Source organism: Callospermophilus lateralis, chromosome 18, assembly GCF_048772815.1.
Source record: "Callospermophilus lateralis isolate mCalLat2 chromosome 18, mCalLat2.hap1, whole genome shotgun sequence".
Classification (NCBI taxonomy): Eukaryota; Metazoa; Chordata; class Mammalia; order Rodentia; family Sciuridae; genus Callospermophilus; species Callospermophilus lateralis.
In genome coordinates, this window is record NC_135322.1 from 64,634,286 (window position 1) to 64,652,474 (window position 18,189).

The 18,189-nt window shown below is 53.0% G+C and overlaps 1 protein-coding gene across 2 annotated transcripts in view; it reads right to left on the minus strand.

The window, feature by feature from the left end:
* The window catches only part of Zcchc14 (zinc finger CCHC-type containing 14), a 61,511-nt gene that overhangs the window by 26,379 nt on the left and 16,943 nt on the right, over window positions 1-18,189 (minus strand). For both annotated transcript variants that reach the window (XM_076837825.2, XM_076837824.2), the window contains exon 2: window positions 15,475-15,598. In XM_076837825.2, the coding sequence (XP_076693940.1) occupies window positions 15,475-15,598 (124 nt within the window). The remainder of the gene's footprint in view (window positions 1-15,474; window positions 15,599-18,189) is intronic.

The following is an 18,189-nucleotide window of genomic DNA, read 5'->3' on the forward strand; positions in this document are numbered from 1 at the left end:
TTTGAGAAAGGAAAAAAAAAAAGATATTTGTACATGGCAGATTGAGACAAAGCTTCTTAATGGAGTAAAAAAGGCCTTTGGTTGAAGGGCAGCCATGTAAACTAATATTAAGCGATTTAAACAAAATCTAAGCCTCGTTTAAAATAGTGAAGCTGTAGGTGGTGAAAAAGTACACATAAAAGTACAGTATAGATGATAATTGGTAGGCTTTAAAAGGTTAATTTGAAGGTGGTTAAGATGCCTTCATGACGGAGGAAAGATTGCGTCATTCGAAGCCTAGTTAATCTTAATAATTGGAAAGGGGTATATATCCCCCAAAGATAAACTTAAAATAACCCTTTTTACTCTAAACTTTTTAAATTTGGATTCATCAGGACTTAATGCTGCGGAAAGGCATATGTATCCAAAAAATGTACATAAGACTAAAGTTCTTTGGAAAGATATTCTAACAGGACAATGGAAAGGTCCTGACCCAGTAATCGTCTGGAGTCGGGGCTCTGTCTGTGTGTTTCCACAGGGAGAACAGCAGCCGATTTGGATTCCAGAAAGACTAATCAAAACGATTTCTACAGATCGAAAAGAAGATGATTTGACTCAAATCCGTAACAGCTGATATCCAGAACTCCAGCTTGGCCATTCTTACATCTTCGACTGTGATTAACCAGGATGCTTTTTTCAATATCTATTTTATTATTGCATTTTCCACATCATAAGGTTCTATTTTTATTTTTTGAGCTCATACAAACCTAGGTTAATGTTTTTCTGATCAGTTTTATTTTTTGACTATAGAGTTTTTAAACATTGCAATGGATATTTCACCTAGGTAAAGCTACAAGGCCTTTATTATTATCTTATGTGTTGTACGTTTGTTTGCACATTTGTGTTTTGTGTTATATGTCTGTGTGTGCGTATGTCCATATTTCATATATGAGGAGCGCTCATGAAAAATGGATCCAAATTATTATTATTATTTTTTTTTATTCACGTGATTTAAATGGCTTAATTTAAATTAAGTAAACAGCTGTTAAGGATTCTTTTTAAAGGTGGTTAACAGATCTGCTTGTTTACTAATTTAAATCAGGTAAACAGTTGTTAAGGATTGTTTTTTAAGTAGGTTAACAGATCTGTTTGTTTACTTTCACCTTTCCTTTTCATTATATTTAATAATTCTTTTCAGGTTAATGTCTTTTTAGCATCATTGCCAGAATTCCTATCTTCATCCCAATGAATATAACTCAACAAGTATGCTCAATCAAGGAGTCAACTTACTTTGGGAGGAAACGGACTTTGGGAAGAGACGAACAGATTGATAGATTCCTCCCCTTTGAACTGCTTACAGAACTTGCCTGGACTATGTAACTACGTTTAGTACAGCAAATTGTGGTAATGCTGGCATATCTTTGCTGATGGTGTCACCAATGATGCAATTTTTCCAAAGGAACTGTCAATTGGCTTGGTGTCGTGGCATTTCTGTATCCTCCTCCCTTCTGCTAGTGATGGTCTAAATTTGGGGGCCAATGGCTATATGCTGGACCGGTAGTCAGTGACGGGTATGATCCAATTGCAGTGGTATCAACCTAAGACAGGAGGCTGACGCCTAAAGGTCAGTTTTCCAATGACGGGTAAGAGCCATATGTTGAACTGGACAACCTACCAGGCACGGTCCTTAAGCCACATTACTTATTGTTTAATTAATCAGAAGGGGGTAGATGCTGGGAGCCATCAGCCAAGTAGGTATGACAATCTCCTTGCCAGCTTACTCCCATGCTGTCTAGTGGAAGGACTTCTGAAAGGTGACCTTGCTCAAGGACCAGGGCAGGATCCCTGTTTAGGGTGTTCCCCCTTTAGAATAGGGCAGTTTAGCATAATAGGAGATTAGGGTGTTCCCCCTTTAGAATAGGGCGTATCCTGCTGCTGAGTTCCTCTTGAGTGCTTAGGGTCAGACAGTATATTTTGGGAGACAGAAGCCCATGCGGAGTGGATTTGGGCAGAGAACGTGGATTCCCCCAGAGCGTGTTTGTAGACGGCCGGTGTGAGTTTGGGAATAAAGAATTGCTGTTTGAATCTACAAGCTGTGTGGTGGCTCGTGATTTGTGCCCAGCCAGAGACTGCGGCAGCACACCAGAGCTGGCAGAAGGGCCCGGAACACCTTGCACACCAGAAAGCAAGGAAGTACCCAAAGAAGGACAGAACAGGCTTAAAAAGACACAATGCTTAAGAAGTCAGCTTGCAGGGGTTCCCACAGTCCAACTTGGGAAAACATCCACAGCGAAGGGAAACCCAACATGCAGTGCAGGCTACACCTTCTGAACTCAACAGAAGTCCTAAAACAGGCAGATGAACCCGCCAGTGTGGACCACCACTAAGAGGAGATGAACACGCCAGTGTGGACCACCACTAAGAGGCAGATGAACCCGCCAGTGTGGACCACCACTAAGAGGGAGATGAACCCGCCAGTGTGGACCACCACTAAGAGGAGATGAACCCGCCAGTGTGGACCACCACTAAGAGGCAGATGAACCCGCCAGTGTGGACCACCACTAAGAGGCAGATGAACACAGGGCACCTCCACTGTTCCTTCTGTGTGGCTGATGCTGAGAGCAGAGGATGCACCAGCTCCTCCTGGCTGACTGTGACCCTGTGTCACCCTCCAGCAGCCATTCCCTCAGACCTGCAGGAATTTTTTGGTATGGGTTTAACTGGAGTTTTCTCTGATGCTTTATTTCCACAAAGTTCTCCAAGCCACAGTGTGTAGGCCAGGGGACCTGGGATCATGTCCACTGGGAAGACAGGTGGACTGAGCCCAGTGAGAGGCCCAGCATATCACTGGCACCTTGGGGACATTAGGTGTGGTTGTTCAGATGCCAAAACTTAATGATTGTTATTCGAAACTTATTTCCAAAAGTTACAGTTCATTACTGATGATGTTTGGAAATTGATCTATTGTAAAAATACTTGGGGATTAGTTACTTCAAACATCAAAAGTCTACATTTTACGTTTTCTTTTTTTTTTTTTTTTTTTTTGGTGGGGGGTAACAGGTTTGAACTCAGGGGCACTGGACCACTGAGCCACATTCCCCAGCCCTGTTTTGCATTTTATTTTGAGACAGGGTCTTGCTGAGTTGCTTAGGTCCTCACTGTTGCTGAGGCTGGCTTTGAACTTGCCATCCTCCATCCTCAACCTCTCACGTTGCTAGGAATACAGACGTGTGCCACCATGTCCAGTGACATTATCTTTCTTATAATTGATATAATTTAGGTAACAAGGATCACCCCAGACCAAACTTGCCCACTTTGGTACAGTCTGAAAGGTATGAATGTATTTCATGTTCTTAAAGGTTTTAAAAATACAGTAGGGATATGTGACTGAAGCCATGATGCACCCCTATAATCCCAGTGACTCGGGAGGCTGAGACAGGAGGATGGAGAGTTCAAAGCCAGCTTCGGCAACAGCAAGGAGCAAAGCAACTAAATGAGACCCTGTCTCTAAATAAAATGCCTAATAGGGCTGAGGATGTGGTTCTATGGGTGAGTGCCCCTGTTCAAACAAACAACAACAACAACAAAAACAGAATATGTGACTGAGTCATAAAAGATCCACAAAGAGCAAAGACCTACTACCTTTCCTTCTCAGAAAGACCTGTCAACTGCTAAATTAGAGCATCGGGGAGCCCAGGGACCAACTCTGCTCCCCCAAGGCTGGTAAATCCACGCTCCATGAGGACCACGGGAGCAACTCCACGCTTAGAATACCGGAAATGCTGTCTCAGACTCAAGGGGAAGAAACAATTCTATCAGCGGAGGAAGGAGAGACCAGAAAGAGTGCTTCAGGCAGAGCCTGGAGGAGGTGTGCACTCCCTCCGGCACAGACGGGGAGGCCCGCCCGCTGCCGGCCAGCCAGCCATATTCTGGCCAAGAGAAGGCAGCGACAGCGGGGCAGAGCTCACCCTTTATCCCATGGGTCTTATTTTCCATCTTTTAGTTTGGGGCGAATTTCACATCCAGCAAATGCAAACACCCTAAGAGTACAATTCAGGAAGTCTGGGGCAAAGGTCCGCCTAGAGCCAGCAGGACAGCAGCCTCGAGCACTCCACTCCAACAACACAGGGGACCATCCCCTCCCAGCCCAGCTCCACAATGCATCGACCACACCGCAGTCTGCTCGTGCGTGGCCTCTCCTACTCCGGAATGGGTGGCTGCATCTCGCCTGGGGTGAGCCGAGCCTTCAAACTCGAGTACTGGTGGGGGCGCACACTTCGCTTCTCTGGAATGGCCCGTGGGGGTCCAACTACAGGGGCAAAGGAGCCCCAGGGGCTGGGCCTGACCGGGCTGGCACACTGGCAAGCACGTCTTGCTTTATAAGGAAGCCTCCAGCCATTGTAAATGCCTGCATCCTCCTGCTCCCCAGGTTTGCATCAAGTTCCTGGTGTTGCTGGCCAGGTGCCTGCTGCTCCCTTAGTCGTTTCTGTAGAAGCGACCATGCGGCACTGAGGCCTTAATGGGCACTTCCCTGATGGCTAAGGACGTTCCTTACCTCTTACTTCAAGATCACACCCTGACTCTCCTGGACAGAACTGTGCTGTGTCTAGGTCAACTGCACGGCTACCTGTGTCCCCAGCACTCTCCCGGCCTGCTGGCCTAACCACTCTCTGTCGGCCTGCAGACAGCCTTACCAGACACTCCCTGTGGTCACACCCACCCACCACCTTCCTGACCGCCACTCGGGCCTTCCCGAAACCCTCTGGGCTCTGGAGCAAGCTGCCCTGTCTGCACCCCATGCTCCCTCTTCCGCTGCACCCACCTTGGTGGCATGGAAGCATCCCTGTGCTCAAGAACTTCTACAGACAATCTGAATGACAAAATTTTACCAGCCTCTGGGCAAATCTGAAAATGGTCACTGTGCCTTCAAGCATGACTGAACTTAGTTATAGAATTCTGGGATCAGAGTCATGACCACTGTGAGCGGGGAGAGTTCCCAGGGTCCCGCGGCACCCCACCCACTGTGGGTCTGGGGCTGGCTCCGTGCACCCAGCAGGGGCCTCTGAGCGACCCCTCTGCCACATCCCACCTCCTCTTTCCTGTGGACTGGCCAGACAGGGGGGTCCTTTCCTTGGGATTCCTGCTGAACAGGGGTCTCCCTTGCTGGACCTGCTGCTGCAGTGTCTCCTGTCCCGTACTCTAACACCCTGGGCGAGCGTCGCCTCCTGACACCGTCAGGATCTGGCTATCCTGCAATCACCTGCAGGTCCTGGGAGCTCCTCCTCATTCCCCAGGGGTACGGCACTGGGAGGGCCCCAGGGGATCCCAAGTATGGTGTCCATCCAAAGGTCAGCTGTGCTTCTGTGCCCAGGGCTGCTCCCTCTGTGGGGCTGCAGCTTTGCCTCCCTGCGCAGCTGCCCGGGCCTCAGCCCGGCTGCCCGTGTTTGCACTTGGCCTGGTACTCGCTGCAGCCACAGAAGGGGCACGAGGGCAGCGTTTGGTCCGCAGCCAAGCTTAGGAGGTGTCCTGGCTCCCACTCTCCCTCCTCCCGCCGTGAGGAAAGCCTGCTCTGGCTAGGCCCTGGTTTAAGGAGGACAAACCACCCTGGCTGCCACGGTCCAAGACCAAGACCTATGAAGAAGATGTCATCGTGTTTGCCATGACACCGCCAGGTATCCCCTCTCAGCAGAAGCTGACCAGGGCAGCCCACTCACATTTTACCTAGGTGTGGTCTGAGCGTCTTCCCAGGCTACCTGAAATCCTTTCTCTGGAACTGGACACACTTTCATTTCCCTGTGAAGGTCGGAGGATGACTGGGTGGAGGAAGGGAGCACACGGTGGGGGCGATGAGGGGAATCAGAGCAGGCAGCCCCACTGCAGGGAGAGGCCAGGCAGCAGGCAAAGCCAGAGTCCTTGGGGGCCGCCTGCGGGACAGGAACCCCACCCAGAAAAGGCGCAAGGCCTCTCTCCCCAGCATGCTGGGGAGTTGAGCACACCCAACAGCCCCAGGAGGGGTCCAAACCAAGCAGCCTGGGCCCTTCCTGCATTCAGTGTCCAGGAGGACCTGGTTCTAAGCCCATGGTACCCCTGTACTGTGAGACAAGCACACTGCTGCTCCCATGGCTGTGCGTGTGAGATACGGAAGACTGACCCCAGCGCATGGTGCATGCTGGACAAGTGCCCTGCTACTGAGCTGCACCCCAGCCCTTTTTATTTTAGACAGAGTCTCACTGAGTTGTTGAGGCTGGCCTGAGGAACTTGTGATCCTCCTGGGATTACAGTTGTGCGCTACCATTTCCAAAGGCCTGGTATCAAGATGGACCCTACCTAGACGTGGTTCTTGAAAGAGAACGTTACAGGAAGCCAACATGTACCAGCTTGAAGGGTTCCCGAGGCAGGCCATTTCAGAAATACTGCACTCACACTCTTCCAGGCATGGACAGACGGAAATGGCGTCGTCAGAAGCCAGCCTGTCTACACAGGCTCCAGCGGACAGAAGGGACGGTCACAATATCGACAGTCCCTCTTAGGGACTGGCAGGGAGGACTGAGTGAGGCACCCAGGATATGCTGGGGGGAGAGGTGGGGAGAGAAGGCCCAGGGCACCCTAACCCAGCCGCACAGGCATTCCTGAAGGTCCAGCCAGGGCACACTGACTGCAAGTCAGACACAGGAACCAGGGCCAGCTCTCGAGTTCAGCCCAGGGGTCTTTCAGCAGATAAGGGTCTGCTCTTGTCAATCTCTTCACTGAGGTCTTCCAGAGCAGAGTCACACTGGAGCTCGGGGAGGGTGGCACCTATAGACAAGGGGTCTCTCTGAATACTCCCCGACACTGAGAGGCGGCAGCCTTCTCCGGGTGTGTCCTCAGGGGCTTCCGGTGTGCTAGGCTAGGTGTGAGGTGTCAGAAGCCACAGGAGAGACAGCAAGAACGTTCAGAGATGAAACAGTGCTCAGGAGGCCTTCACTTCACCTTGGACCCTGGACGACGGAGTCGACTGACTGGGAACTGAACCTCTGAGACCAAGAACCCCAGATGAACTTTCCTTCCTTTACGTTGCACTTGTCAGGTCTTATTGGTCATAGCAGCGAAAAATCTGACTAAAACAGAAATTCGTACCAAGAAGTGGGGTTGCTGCTGTGACTAACCTGACCATGTGTTCAGAAGTTTCTGGAATTTCTGGGAGGAATTTTAAAAAGTTGAGAAATGCAAGCTAGAAAAGCTTCCAATTGTTGTAAGGTGATCTTAGTGGGCAATTCTGGTGGGAGCTCAGAAGATGTGAATGCCAACAGGACTGTGGACAATAAAGACTGGGCTCATGAGGTTTCAGTGACGGAAGACTATTGGAAATCGGACTAAAGGGCATTCATGCTACGTTTTAGCTAAGACGTTGTCTAGATTTGCCCATGTCCCAAGACTTTCTCTGGGGCTGAATTTAAAGGTGAGTATTAGTTGATCTGGTACAGGAAATTTCAAGGCAGCATAGCATTCAGGTGATGGTATGAGTATTGCTGGCAGCTCTTAGCCAAGTTTGCTGTGATAGTCAAAAGTAATAAATAGCCAGGCACAGTGGCACACACCTGTAATTCCAGCACCTTGGGAGGCTGAGGCAGGAGGATTCTGAGTTCAAAACCAGCCGCAGCAATTTAGCAAAGCCCTAAGCGACCTAGCAAGACCCTGTCTCAAAATAAAAATTGAAAAGGGCTGGGTTAAGCACCCCTGGGTTCAAAAAAAAAAAAAAAAGTTGCGGGGGGGCAAAAAACAAAGTAGGAAGATTTGAAAATTTTGACGTTTGGCCAGAAAAGTGAGGCTAAGAAAGTGATCGTGATTGTTGAAGACTTTACAGCCACTAAAAGATGCTAAATACTTTACCCAGAGACAATAGGCAAGATGGCTTGAGGTCATCTCAGGAACTGGTAACGCCACACTCATCTCAGGCTTGAGAAGAGACCAGTGGGCACCCTGTTGTCTCCCTGTGCTCAGCTGCCCAGGAACATAGAGGCTGCTGCAGCCATGACCCCAGGAAGCCTGGCTCCTGCTCAAGACGGCAGCAGACCTCGGCATCACCACATGGGGTTGGTTTGGCAGGATCGGAGGATGCTGGGGTCAGGAGTCATGAGGCTTCTACTGGGATTTCAAAGGAAGGTCTGAGAGGCAGGCAGAGTGCAGGAGGCTGGAGTCTCTGCAGCAGCCCCTGGGGGGTGTGAAGATGGAGAAGGAACCTGAAGCTGCAGGGAGACCCTGAGTCGGGAGATGCCAGGAACAGGGAAGCCCACGGAGGGAAGCTGCAGGAAGGGAGCGGACCAGCCGGGACCCGGATCATGGGGGCAGAGTCGGCCAGCCGCATGGAGAGGGACAGCAGTGCCTGTGCCCAGATGCTGGAGGGGGACTCATTTGGATTCCAGTCTTGCTTTGCTCCAATCCCTTCTTTCTGTGCCTCTATTTCTCTGTGTGGAATAAAAATGTTTACTCTGTGCCTTTATATGTTAGATACACGTAATTTGTTTTTTATTTTTACAGGATCTCGCGCTGATGGCCTCGAGTCTCAGTGGAGACTCTGAACTTGGATGTCCAGGCAATGCTGAAACTGCTAAGACTATGAGGTCTTAAAAATGAACTCCAGGGGCTGGGCTGGGGCTCAGCAGCAGCGCACTGGCCTGGCATGTGTGACGCACTGGGTTCGATTCTCAGCACCACATACAAATAAAGAAAATAAAGGTCTATCAACAACTAAAAAATATTTAAAAGAAAATGAATCAAATGTATTTTGCATTGTGAGATGGGCATGAGCTTTTGGGGCAGGGGTGACATGATCGACATGGTTTAGATATGAGGTGTCATACAAAAGCTCGCGTATGAGACACAGCAAGAGTGTTCAGGTGAAATGACCAGATCATGAGCGTTGCAACCCCCATCAGTGGATTAATTCACTGCTAAGGACTAACTGGGTGGTGACTCTAGCCAGGTAGGGTGTGGCTGGACGAGGTGGACCAAGGGGTGGGGGTGGGGGCACCTGCCTTTGGGGTTTGTATTTTGTCCCTGGTAACTGTCCCTCTCTCTGCTTTCTGTGCCATGTCCTGAACTGCTTTTGTCCCTCTCAGAGTCCCATCATGATGCTCCATCTCACCTCAGGCCCAGAGCCATGGAGTCGGCTGACCATGGACTGAGACCCCTGAAACCAGGAGTCCAGATCGACTCTCCCTCCTCTGCACCCTCCTTGTCAGGTCTTGCTGGTCCCAGTGGCAAAAAAGCTGACTAAACACAAGCTTCTTGGTGAAGCATCTGAGCTGTACAGGCCCAACAACAAGAAACCACTTCCAACCCACCAGAAGAGCCCCAGAGGCCACCCTGAAGGCGGAGGAGGAAGCCCGCACTGAGCCAGCACAAGCGCCCCCCCAGGCACCCCACTCAGGGCTTTCACATGCGGGTATGGGAACCGTTCCCAGAGCCCTTCCAAAAGCCTCCTGGAAGCCAGCTTCACGTAAAAATCAGAGTATCCTGATACGTCTCAGCTGAAGAATGTTCCCGAAATCTCGTCCCTTTCCCACTTCCACCTGGTGGGGTGTGGGAGTCTCGGGCAGGCCAGCTCTTCGGCCGCCCTCACTATGCACTGAGGAAACCGACCCATCCTTGTGCGTCTTGCCATCCCGCAGCCCTGCACTGACTGGCGCTCGGTTCTCCAGAGATGGCGGGAGAAGCCAGGGAAGTCCACAGTGTGAAGAGAAAGTGAGAAGTCACCCTGAGGGGCTTCGGGCGACTGCCTTCTCCCCACACGCGGCCAGAGACACGGTCTGGACTCCGGGCCACAGCAACGTCACTTAGCTGTTAGCAGGACAAACATTCTACTCAGTACTCGTAAGTACTAGGCACAGTGTCAGCCAGAAGGGACACAAAGTCGAAAGGTCCCCAGAAGCAAGGCCTACCCTGACTTCAAAGAGAAGGGCCTGCTGGGGGGCCAGGGGCACAGGGCCAGGCCAGGGCAGGACACTGTGCTGCCCCATGAACACGAGAGGCAAGTGTCACGCGAGATGCGACTGGGACAGGAAGTCGAGAGGGAGACAGGCGGCAGTGTGGTGGCACGCAGGCTGCAGCTAGCCCGGGACCTGCCCGCAGGTCCTCCCTGCACACGGCCTTGGGCACCGCCAGGAGCGCTCCGCGCCCCACTACCTCACCTAAACAGAAGGCACGCTGGCTCCCTCCTCCCAGGACTGAGGCCCAGACGTGCACGCAGGGTTCCAGCTGCAGGCAGGGGCTGCCATGGTTCAGAGGTGACCTGGTCCCTTTGGAGAGGAGCTGGGTGGGACAGGAGAACCCGCAGGCGGCAGACGTGAAGGAGGCAGGGAAAGGAGCAAGCAGCCTGTGGGGCCAGACCCGCCAGGTCTTCTGAGGACAAGACCCTCAGGCAAGGGAGCCAAGCTGCCCGAGGGCCCAGCGCGGCAGCAGTCATGAGGGTCTCAGCGGGACTCCAGACCCCAGCGCCCTTGGACAAGACCAGAGGGACTGGGAGGGACAGAAGGGAGCTCAGGGCCCCTCCATCTAGGGTAGACAGGAGTGCCGGAGAGAAAGCCGAGAGCCAAGAGGAAGGGCAGGCACAGGCTTTCAGGAAACCAGGGCACAGGCCAAGGGACACTCGCACGTGGGGGGCAGAGTTGGGGGAGGTCGCAACGTCAGGTGAAGACCCACCAGGAGCCGCTCCAGCTCTCCCTGAGAGCAGCGCCAGAGGCCCACGTGCCGGCGTGGGGTGGGCACGTTGGGCCCCAGCCCTCTGGGGTTGGTGAAACCACAGGTAGAGAAGACCCCACGGAGCCAAGGTACAGCTCAAAGAACAGGAGAGACTTTGCTTGCTATCTACCACATGAAAGAGGGAGTTTTGACCTTGTGCAGCAATATCTCCTGCCCTAAGAAAAAACACCCTGCAGGAGAACCAATCAGGGCCCACAACATCGGCCACTTGTCACGTGTAAGGAGTCCACTTACAATCACTGACCAAAACAGGAAAGCTCAAGAGAAAAGCAGTCTCTGTCCAGGGACCCTGAGCCCCAGATGAACCACCTGCTGAAGGTAGCAGGCCAGGCCTTGAAAGCGGCTATTATAACTACGTTCAAGAATCTAGAAAATTTAAAAAAGTGTAACAATAAAGAAATGGATAGGAAATGGCTCAGCCTGGCACGCGTGAAGCACTGGGTTTGATCCTCAGCACCACATAAAAATAAACGAACACAAAATAAAGGTAAAAAGAGTTTAAGAAAGAAAAAGACAGGATCTCAGCAGATGAACCAAAGCTTCCATGAAAAGCACCCAACAGAAACTCTAGACTGAACAGCACAGCAACCGCCTGACCCTACCAGGCCCAGCAGCAGGCCGCATGAGAAAACAGCACCGCGCCTCCAGGGTGGACGGGCTGGGAAGGCAGCAGGCCGCAGGGTCTGAGAGACGCCGCCAGTTCCTCACGCCTGGAACCGGAGCCTCGGTGAAGAGGGGAGCCGAGTGAGCGAGCAGGATTTCAGGATGGCTGAAAGCTCCCCCAAAGTCAGTGAGAGACAAGAAGGAATGAAGACAAGAAAACACTCTGGGGATGCTGGAGGCAAGCCACACAGGGACGCAGCAGCGGCCAGGGAAAGAGCACGTGGCCGTCGCCACCAGCAGAGCTCTCGACAGAGGCGGAGCAGAGCGGGACACCCACGGGAGGTCTTCGACTCTCCACCCAGCATCTCGGCCCAAACAAAGTCACGGAACAGAGACCATCTTAAGTAGTGAGCACTGGAGGGCCAGGCCAGCCAGTGCAGGGACAACAGAGCCCAAGCGCCAGGAGGCGGAGGGCGGCTCAGCAGTGAGCAGAACTGCACCTTCTCAGGGTGCACGGAGCTCTAGCTCTGCACCACACAGCTTCGGCACCAAGGGCAGGCCACGCCTGGCGCCCTGAGCCCATCTGTACAGCCTGGGCAGCTGGAGATGTGCAGTGTGCCCGGCCAGCACAGCTGGGCCTCGCGAGGACCTGTCTGCTCCATGGAAGAGCCCAAGTGTGAGGTGAGGTGGCCTCATCCCTGTGCCTCTAGTCACATTTTCCTCAGGGAAGCCTAGGAAGCAGTCACTCAAACAGCTGTGTCCTACGGCTCCACGAGGACCCGGGCTGAGGGAGGCTGGCAGGTGGGCAGCACTGGCTTCGATCCTTAGCACCACATAAAAATAAATAAATAAACAAAAAATAAAGGTGAAAAGGTTTTAAAAAGAAAAAGAGAGGATCTCAGGCACTGGAACCTGGGACCCGGCTGCCCCGAGCAGCAAGGCAGCCCCCAGCCTTCAAAGGTCAGCGAGCTGGGGCTGGGGATGTGGCTCAAGCGGTAGCGCGCTCGCCTGGCATGCGTGCAGCCCGGGTTCCATCCTCAGCACCACATACAAACAAAGATGTTGTGTCCGCCAAATACTAAAAAAATAAATATTAAAATTCTCTCTCTCTCTCCCTCTTTCTCACTCTCTCTCACTCTTTAAAAAAAAAAAAGGTCAGCGAGCACTGCCCAGCACACACACGGCACTGGGCTCATCCCCAGAAATGCAAAAAATTTAAAAATGGGGGAAAAAAATTAAATGAAGGGGCTAGGGTTGTGGCTCAGCAGTAGAGCATTTGCCTAGCACCTGCGAGGTGCTTGGTTCAATCCTCAGCACCACATAAAAATAAAGGTACTGTGTCCAACTATAGCTAAAAAAAAAAAAAAGAAAAGAAAAGAAAGAAAATTATATGAAAATAATAAGAAAAGAAGTTTAATAGAACTCACTGCAAAACACTCTGAATTTCCTTTGTATGTGGAAGTCCCCAGCACAAACCTGAACAGAGAAAAGAGCAACTGGCACTGCAAGGTCCTCAGCCCCCACCTCACACTGAAACCTCATGCTGCTGTCCAGGTGGCCCCAGATTCCACTCTAAGTCCTGCCCTTCAGGACTGCGCTGACCTGGTGGAGTTGGTCCTACACAAGCACAAGACGCCTGTGGTCCAGGCTCCAGACTATCTCCTGTTAGGATTGCGCTGTAACAAATGCAAAAGTCTCAGTGGCACAGAGCAAGACCCAGACGCCTCTGTGTGAAGGTAGTACCCACAGACCGATGCCCCGAACTGCAGAGCCTTCGCAATTCCAGCTTTCAAGAAGACAGAGGGGCCTGAGAGCACAGAGCCCCAGATGCGTTGCCCAGGGCCTGGCTGACTGCGGGATGGCAGGAAGGGAGGTCACAGGTACCCTGGGTCCAAAGAGCAAAGCCCCAAGATGTCCTCCCTGGGTCATTCTCAAAGAGTCTCCTCCTCAGGCAGAGTTCTGGGCTTCCCTGACAGCAGACGGCTGAGCTGGGAAACTGACCCCAGTCTGCAAGGTCCTCCCAGGCACCCGCTCAGCACACGCACAGAGTGAGCTGTGGCTCTCTGCAGCGGCAGCTGGTTGCCAGTAGGTACCATCTCCATGGCGAGAAGCAAAGGGGAAAGGTCACAGTTCACCCCAAATGGGAGCGTGGAGCATAAGCTCTAGGCTTGCCTCCCAGCTTTCCTGTGGCCCGGCTCTCGTCTGTGACGTGGGATGACAGCCTCCTCAAGGACTGCTGCTAGAAGCAATGTGTGGTCAGGGTGCCAGGTGATGAGACAGGTCCCGGAGCCAGCAGGGTGGCACCTGGCACCTGGGACCCGGCCTGCCCCGAGCAGCAAGGCAGCCCCCGACCAAAGCCCCTGCTCTGCCACAGGGAAGGCCCAGGGTCTGACCTAAGTGAAGCCTGTCACTTTAGACTTCCAAAGAGGCAGAGAAAACCCAAACACAAGTGGACACAGAGAAGACGGGGAGGAGGCCGTCAGCAGTGAGCTGCCCCTGAGAGCAGCGAGGAAGACCGCGAGGGTGACTCAGGATGCCAGGTTCTGCCGGCCAGAACCCGGGGCTGCAGGGGGGTGCTGTGGAGTCCAGCCGCTCTGAGCACTTCCGTGGAGGGACATGAGGGCCTCATCAGGATCAGCCTCCAGCTCCTGCCCTGCTACAGCTGGTGTCGGGACTGGCTTGTTCCCATGGTCCCTGCCTTTCGGCACCAAAGTATCAACACAGCAGCCATATTTTGAAACTATATATCTTTTTTTTTTTTTTTTTTTAGTTGTAGATGGACACAAGGCTTTTATTTTATTTATTTCTTTATTTGTTTAGTGGTGCTGAAGAGGGAACCCAGTGCCTAACACGCTCTGCCACTGAGCCACACCCCAGCACGAAAACTATGTATCTTTTAAAAACCCAACTACAGCACAGAAGCAGCCACCTTCCGACCCCAGGCCCAGGCTGCACTGCTGACACCCATGTCCTGCAAGATGCGCAGGAGAAGGCAGAGCCAGTGCAGCCGCTCCCGTGCTGCCGGGTGACTCTCCATGCTGGCTCTGGAGTGACACTCCATCACCAGGATGAGGAGACACAGGAGACTCTCAGCCAAGGGTCACAGTCTCTCAGGAGGACAGCAACTCAGACGACTGTGACCAAAGGGCTAGGACGTGGCTCAGGGGCAGAGCAGCTGCATTTCCCTAGCACCACATGAAAGTGAGTGAAAGGCAAAACTAGACCACGTAGCCACACAGGACTCTGAAGACCGGGTCCCCCGCCTCACAGTGCTGCCACAGGACACTGCCCACGCCCCATGATGCACTCACATTACAGAACACGGGCAGCTGCCAAGGAGCTGCTTCTCCCCTGAGCTGACCAGGCTGAGAACAAGGCAGAACAGCTCCGTGACCAGGTGGGTACAGGGCTCTGTGGAGATGCACGCTTACCACGCTGCTGTGAGATGAGACCCAGGGACCAAGGAAGCAGAGAAGGAAGTGCGCAGCCTGCCCCCCACAGCTTGCCATGCACAGGAGACAAACATGTTTACAAACGGCAAGGGGGACCCTGCCAGTCACAGAAGGGCCACAGGACACAGGACCCAATCAGGACACACCTCCTCATCTCCCCTGGCAGATCTGCTCAGACCCCGGGGACCGTCTATGGACCCGCCTGGTCCCAGGAAGCGCCTTCTCTCTCAGGCACCTGTGCTACCCACGGCCAGTCTGATCTACAACAGCGTGGCTCTGTGGCTCTCTGAGGGCTGCAGAAGTCACACACTCAGCCACAAGGACCAAGAGCCTCCTGTGAAACGCCCCCCCAACAGCCCCACCAGCTACTGAGCTTCATGTCCTGGGCTACGCTGCCACACCAGGGCCATGGGGCACAGGTGCCCAGAAGCACCAAGTCCGGGCAGAGGGAGGACTTGGCATGGCAGGAGGTGGCAGGGCACCACACTCTAGGCCACTCGGGGACAGCATGCTCCAGAACCCAAGGCTTCCTCTGGGCTGGAAGGAGCTGGTCCCCTCGTTTCCTCTTAATAAGCACAACAGTGTGCGAAAGCATGCTCAGTGTCACCTGCAGAATCAGAGACTGCTCCCTGACTGGGCCCGAGAGACGCAGCACCACCCAGCGCCCGCACCCGTGCCCGCAGGAGCCCAGGTGACCCACCTTTGCCGTGCTTCCCCACAGGCCTCTTGGGCAGCGCCTCCTCCGTGGAATGTGCTGAGGTGTGCAGCGCCTTCTCCAGGCTGTTGCCGACGCCGTGCAGCGGGGCCTCCGGTCGCGGAGCCATCTGGGGAAAGAGACACGGCCATCTTACTTTCTCCATTTAGCTAGCCTAGAATGACCTTCGTGCCTCCGGCCTTGGTTTCAATTTTTTAATAAAACAGGAACGACTACTGTAAGGATAAATATTTCCCAAGAAAGACAGAACTTCCACCTCTCCATTCCTCTCCATTCCTCTCCACCAGAACTGAACAGCCCAACCACCGGGGCTTGTCCTGGGCCGCGGTTCATCTGACAAGACAGAATCCCAAAGCCCAGGGGCATGAGTTGAAAACCTCAGGCCGAAGCAAAACCTTAGTTTTATATTTCTTCAAACAAAACCCTTCCCTAGAACACAAATGACAACAGGACCGGACACTATCCGCTACAACCCTTAAATGACATGTCTAAAGGCAGGGAGAGAGCAACACCCCGCGGAGCTCGCTGGGCAGCGCGAGCGGCCGTCTCCAGTCTCAAGGGCTAGTGAACCAAGAGCCCTGGGGAGACCCGTCGAGACCCAGTGTCTACACTGAGCATCTGCAAATAGCCTTGGCCCCTACAGAAAGACCCAAAGACACAGCTGCAGGGGCCCGACTGGGAAAGCCGCACATCCCAGGTCGGGCGAGTTTTAAGTTCGCGGAACTCCGTAAAACAAATCCCAGGCACACAGCCTCCTCCAGAGAGCTGGCTCTCTGGATAACATCGCAAGGCGTTATCAAGAAAGTCAGATTTTTTTAACAGTTTGATGATTCTTTTTATACTTTCATAAGCTTACTTTCGCAGATATGAAATGAGAGACTTCCATTTGATCTTCGGAGTCTTTTATTCCATCGAACGTCACTACAGATTTTTCACTTCATAGCACAAATCTGAGAAAACACCAAGAACCTAGCAGTCTGAGATGTCTAAGAACCAAGTGTCATAGGTTAGATGACACTGAAGTAGGTGTCAAGTTCCAACATCTAATGTGATGTGAAGGGGTTTTACATATAAAGCATATTTTTCTGATTCAAATACACAAATGTAAAAATCAAGTGTTTAGGTTTACTTGATAGAAGTAAATTCTTTAGGTTCACTTGACAGAAATTTCTGTAACTTCTTTTGTGCTGCAGAGTGTTACCTCACTGTACACTAAAACACAGGACTTCATAAGTTCAGAGACTAAGTAGAATAAACATCTGTGGAGGAAAAACAAAAGTAAGTTACATTTTACTGACTTCTAGTAACTTGACAGGGTGGGCTCCTCCAGTTCAGAAGACCCCCTCCTCAGCCAACGCCTGAGCACTCCAGAGGTGAACCCTTCCCAACAGCCAAGACCACCCAGCAAGCAGAGGCGGGCACGAGTTCACCCCAGGAAAAGCCAGCTCATTCCCACAGGAAGCTCGGGCCTGGAGCAGCACCTGCAGGCTCTGCTACCCACGTGGTGTGTAGCCCCAACACCTGGCCCCAAGAACGGAGACTACGGAGCCAGTGTGGCTGGCCAGCAGAGCAGCACCTGCCCAGACAGGAGTGAAACTGACCCTGACCCCAGGCCTGAGCAGTGGCCTTCAAGCCTACTGTGCACTGAGCCCTGAGGTATGGGGACGCCACCAGGCAGCAGCCCTGGGAGGCCCTTCTGTGCTGTGCGCAGTGCCAGCCCATCGTCAGGCTGACCCAGGCTTCACATGGGGACGGCAGGAGTGCTCCCCGAGGATCAACCGGAAGGCCCAAGGCTGGTCCCTGCCACAGCACGGAGCCTGGGGCAGCTGCAAGCTGCCCGATCAGACCACACGCTTCCCTCTGATGTGAGGAAGAAAAGGAAACACCACGAAACCACAGCCACTGGACGGCAGGCGTGTCCTCCTCAGCATTTTCCCAAAAGCAGTCCTTCTCAGCTTTGCAGACGTTCATTCTTTCCATCAGCCTTCGTCTTTCTCTGCTCCTTTGTTTACATTAAAAGCTGTCTTCACTTGCGATTCCCAGAAATGCTGTTTTGGGTTATTTTTGGTCAGGCTCATTTGCCCACGTGACCCACGCGGCTCAACTCAGATGCTCTCTGACTCACGCTCGCCCACACGCCCGTCGGCAGCTGGAGGTGCAGGAGACGGGCCTGACGGGTCCCAGCACTGCCTTCCGCTCCTGCCCAGAGGCCAACAGACCCAACTCCCCCTGGCCAGACGTCCCCCAGCTCCAAATTCTCTGGATAAGTTTCCTGCTTTGTTCCCAAGGGAATGACAACACGTGGCCCTGTACCGCGGCCCACAGAGGTCCTGCTGCCTGCCCCCGCAGCCTGGCCCACGGATCACCTTCTTCGCAAAGAGGACGCTGCGTCCCACCTGCAGGGCCTCTGCACTAGCTGTCCCTGCCCTGCCGTCCAGACGCACTGGCCACTGTGGCACAGAACTTCCTGGGGTCCAGCAGGGGCAGGGGTCTGTTGCGTGTCGTTTTGCTCACCACAGGATCCCCTGAACTGAGAACAGGCCTGCCGGGAAGCACGTGCCAATCTTTCTGTAAAATACATACCATCCAACTTAATCAGGATAAATAAAGAAGCACCTCCACTTCAAAGTCAAGTTTTCATAATCTCCATCCTGGCCCCCCAGCACAGGCGGGTCTGCGGCGGAACAACTACCAGGTACG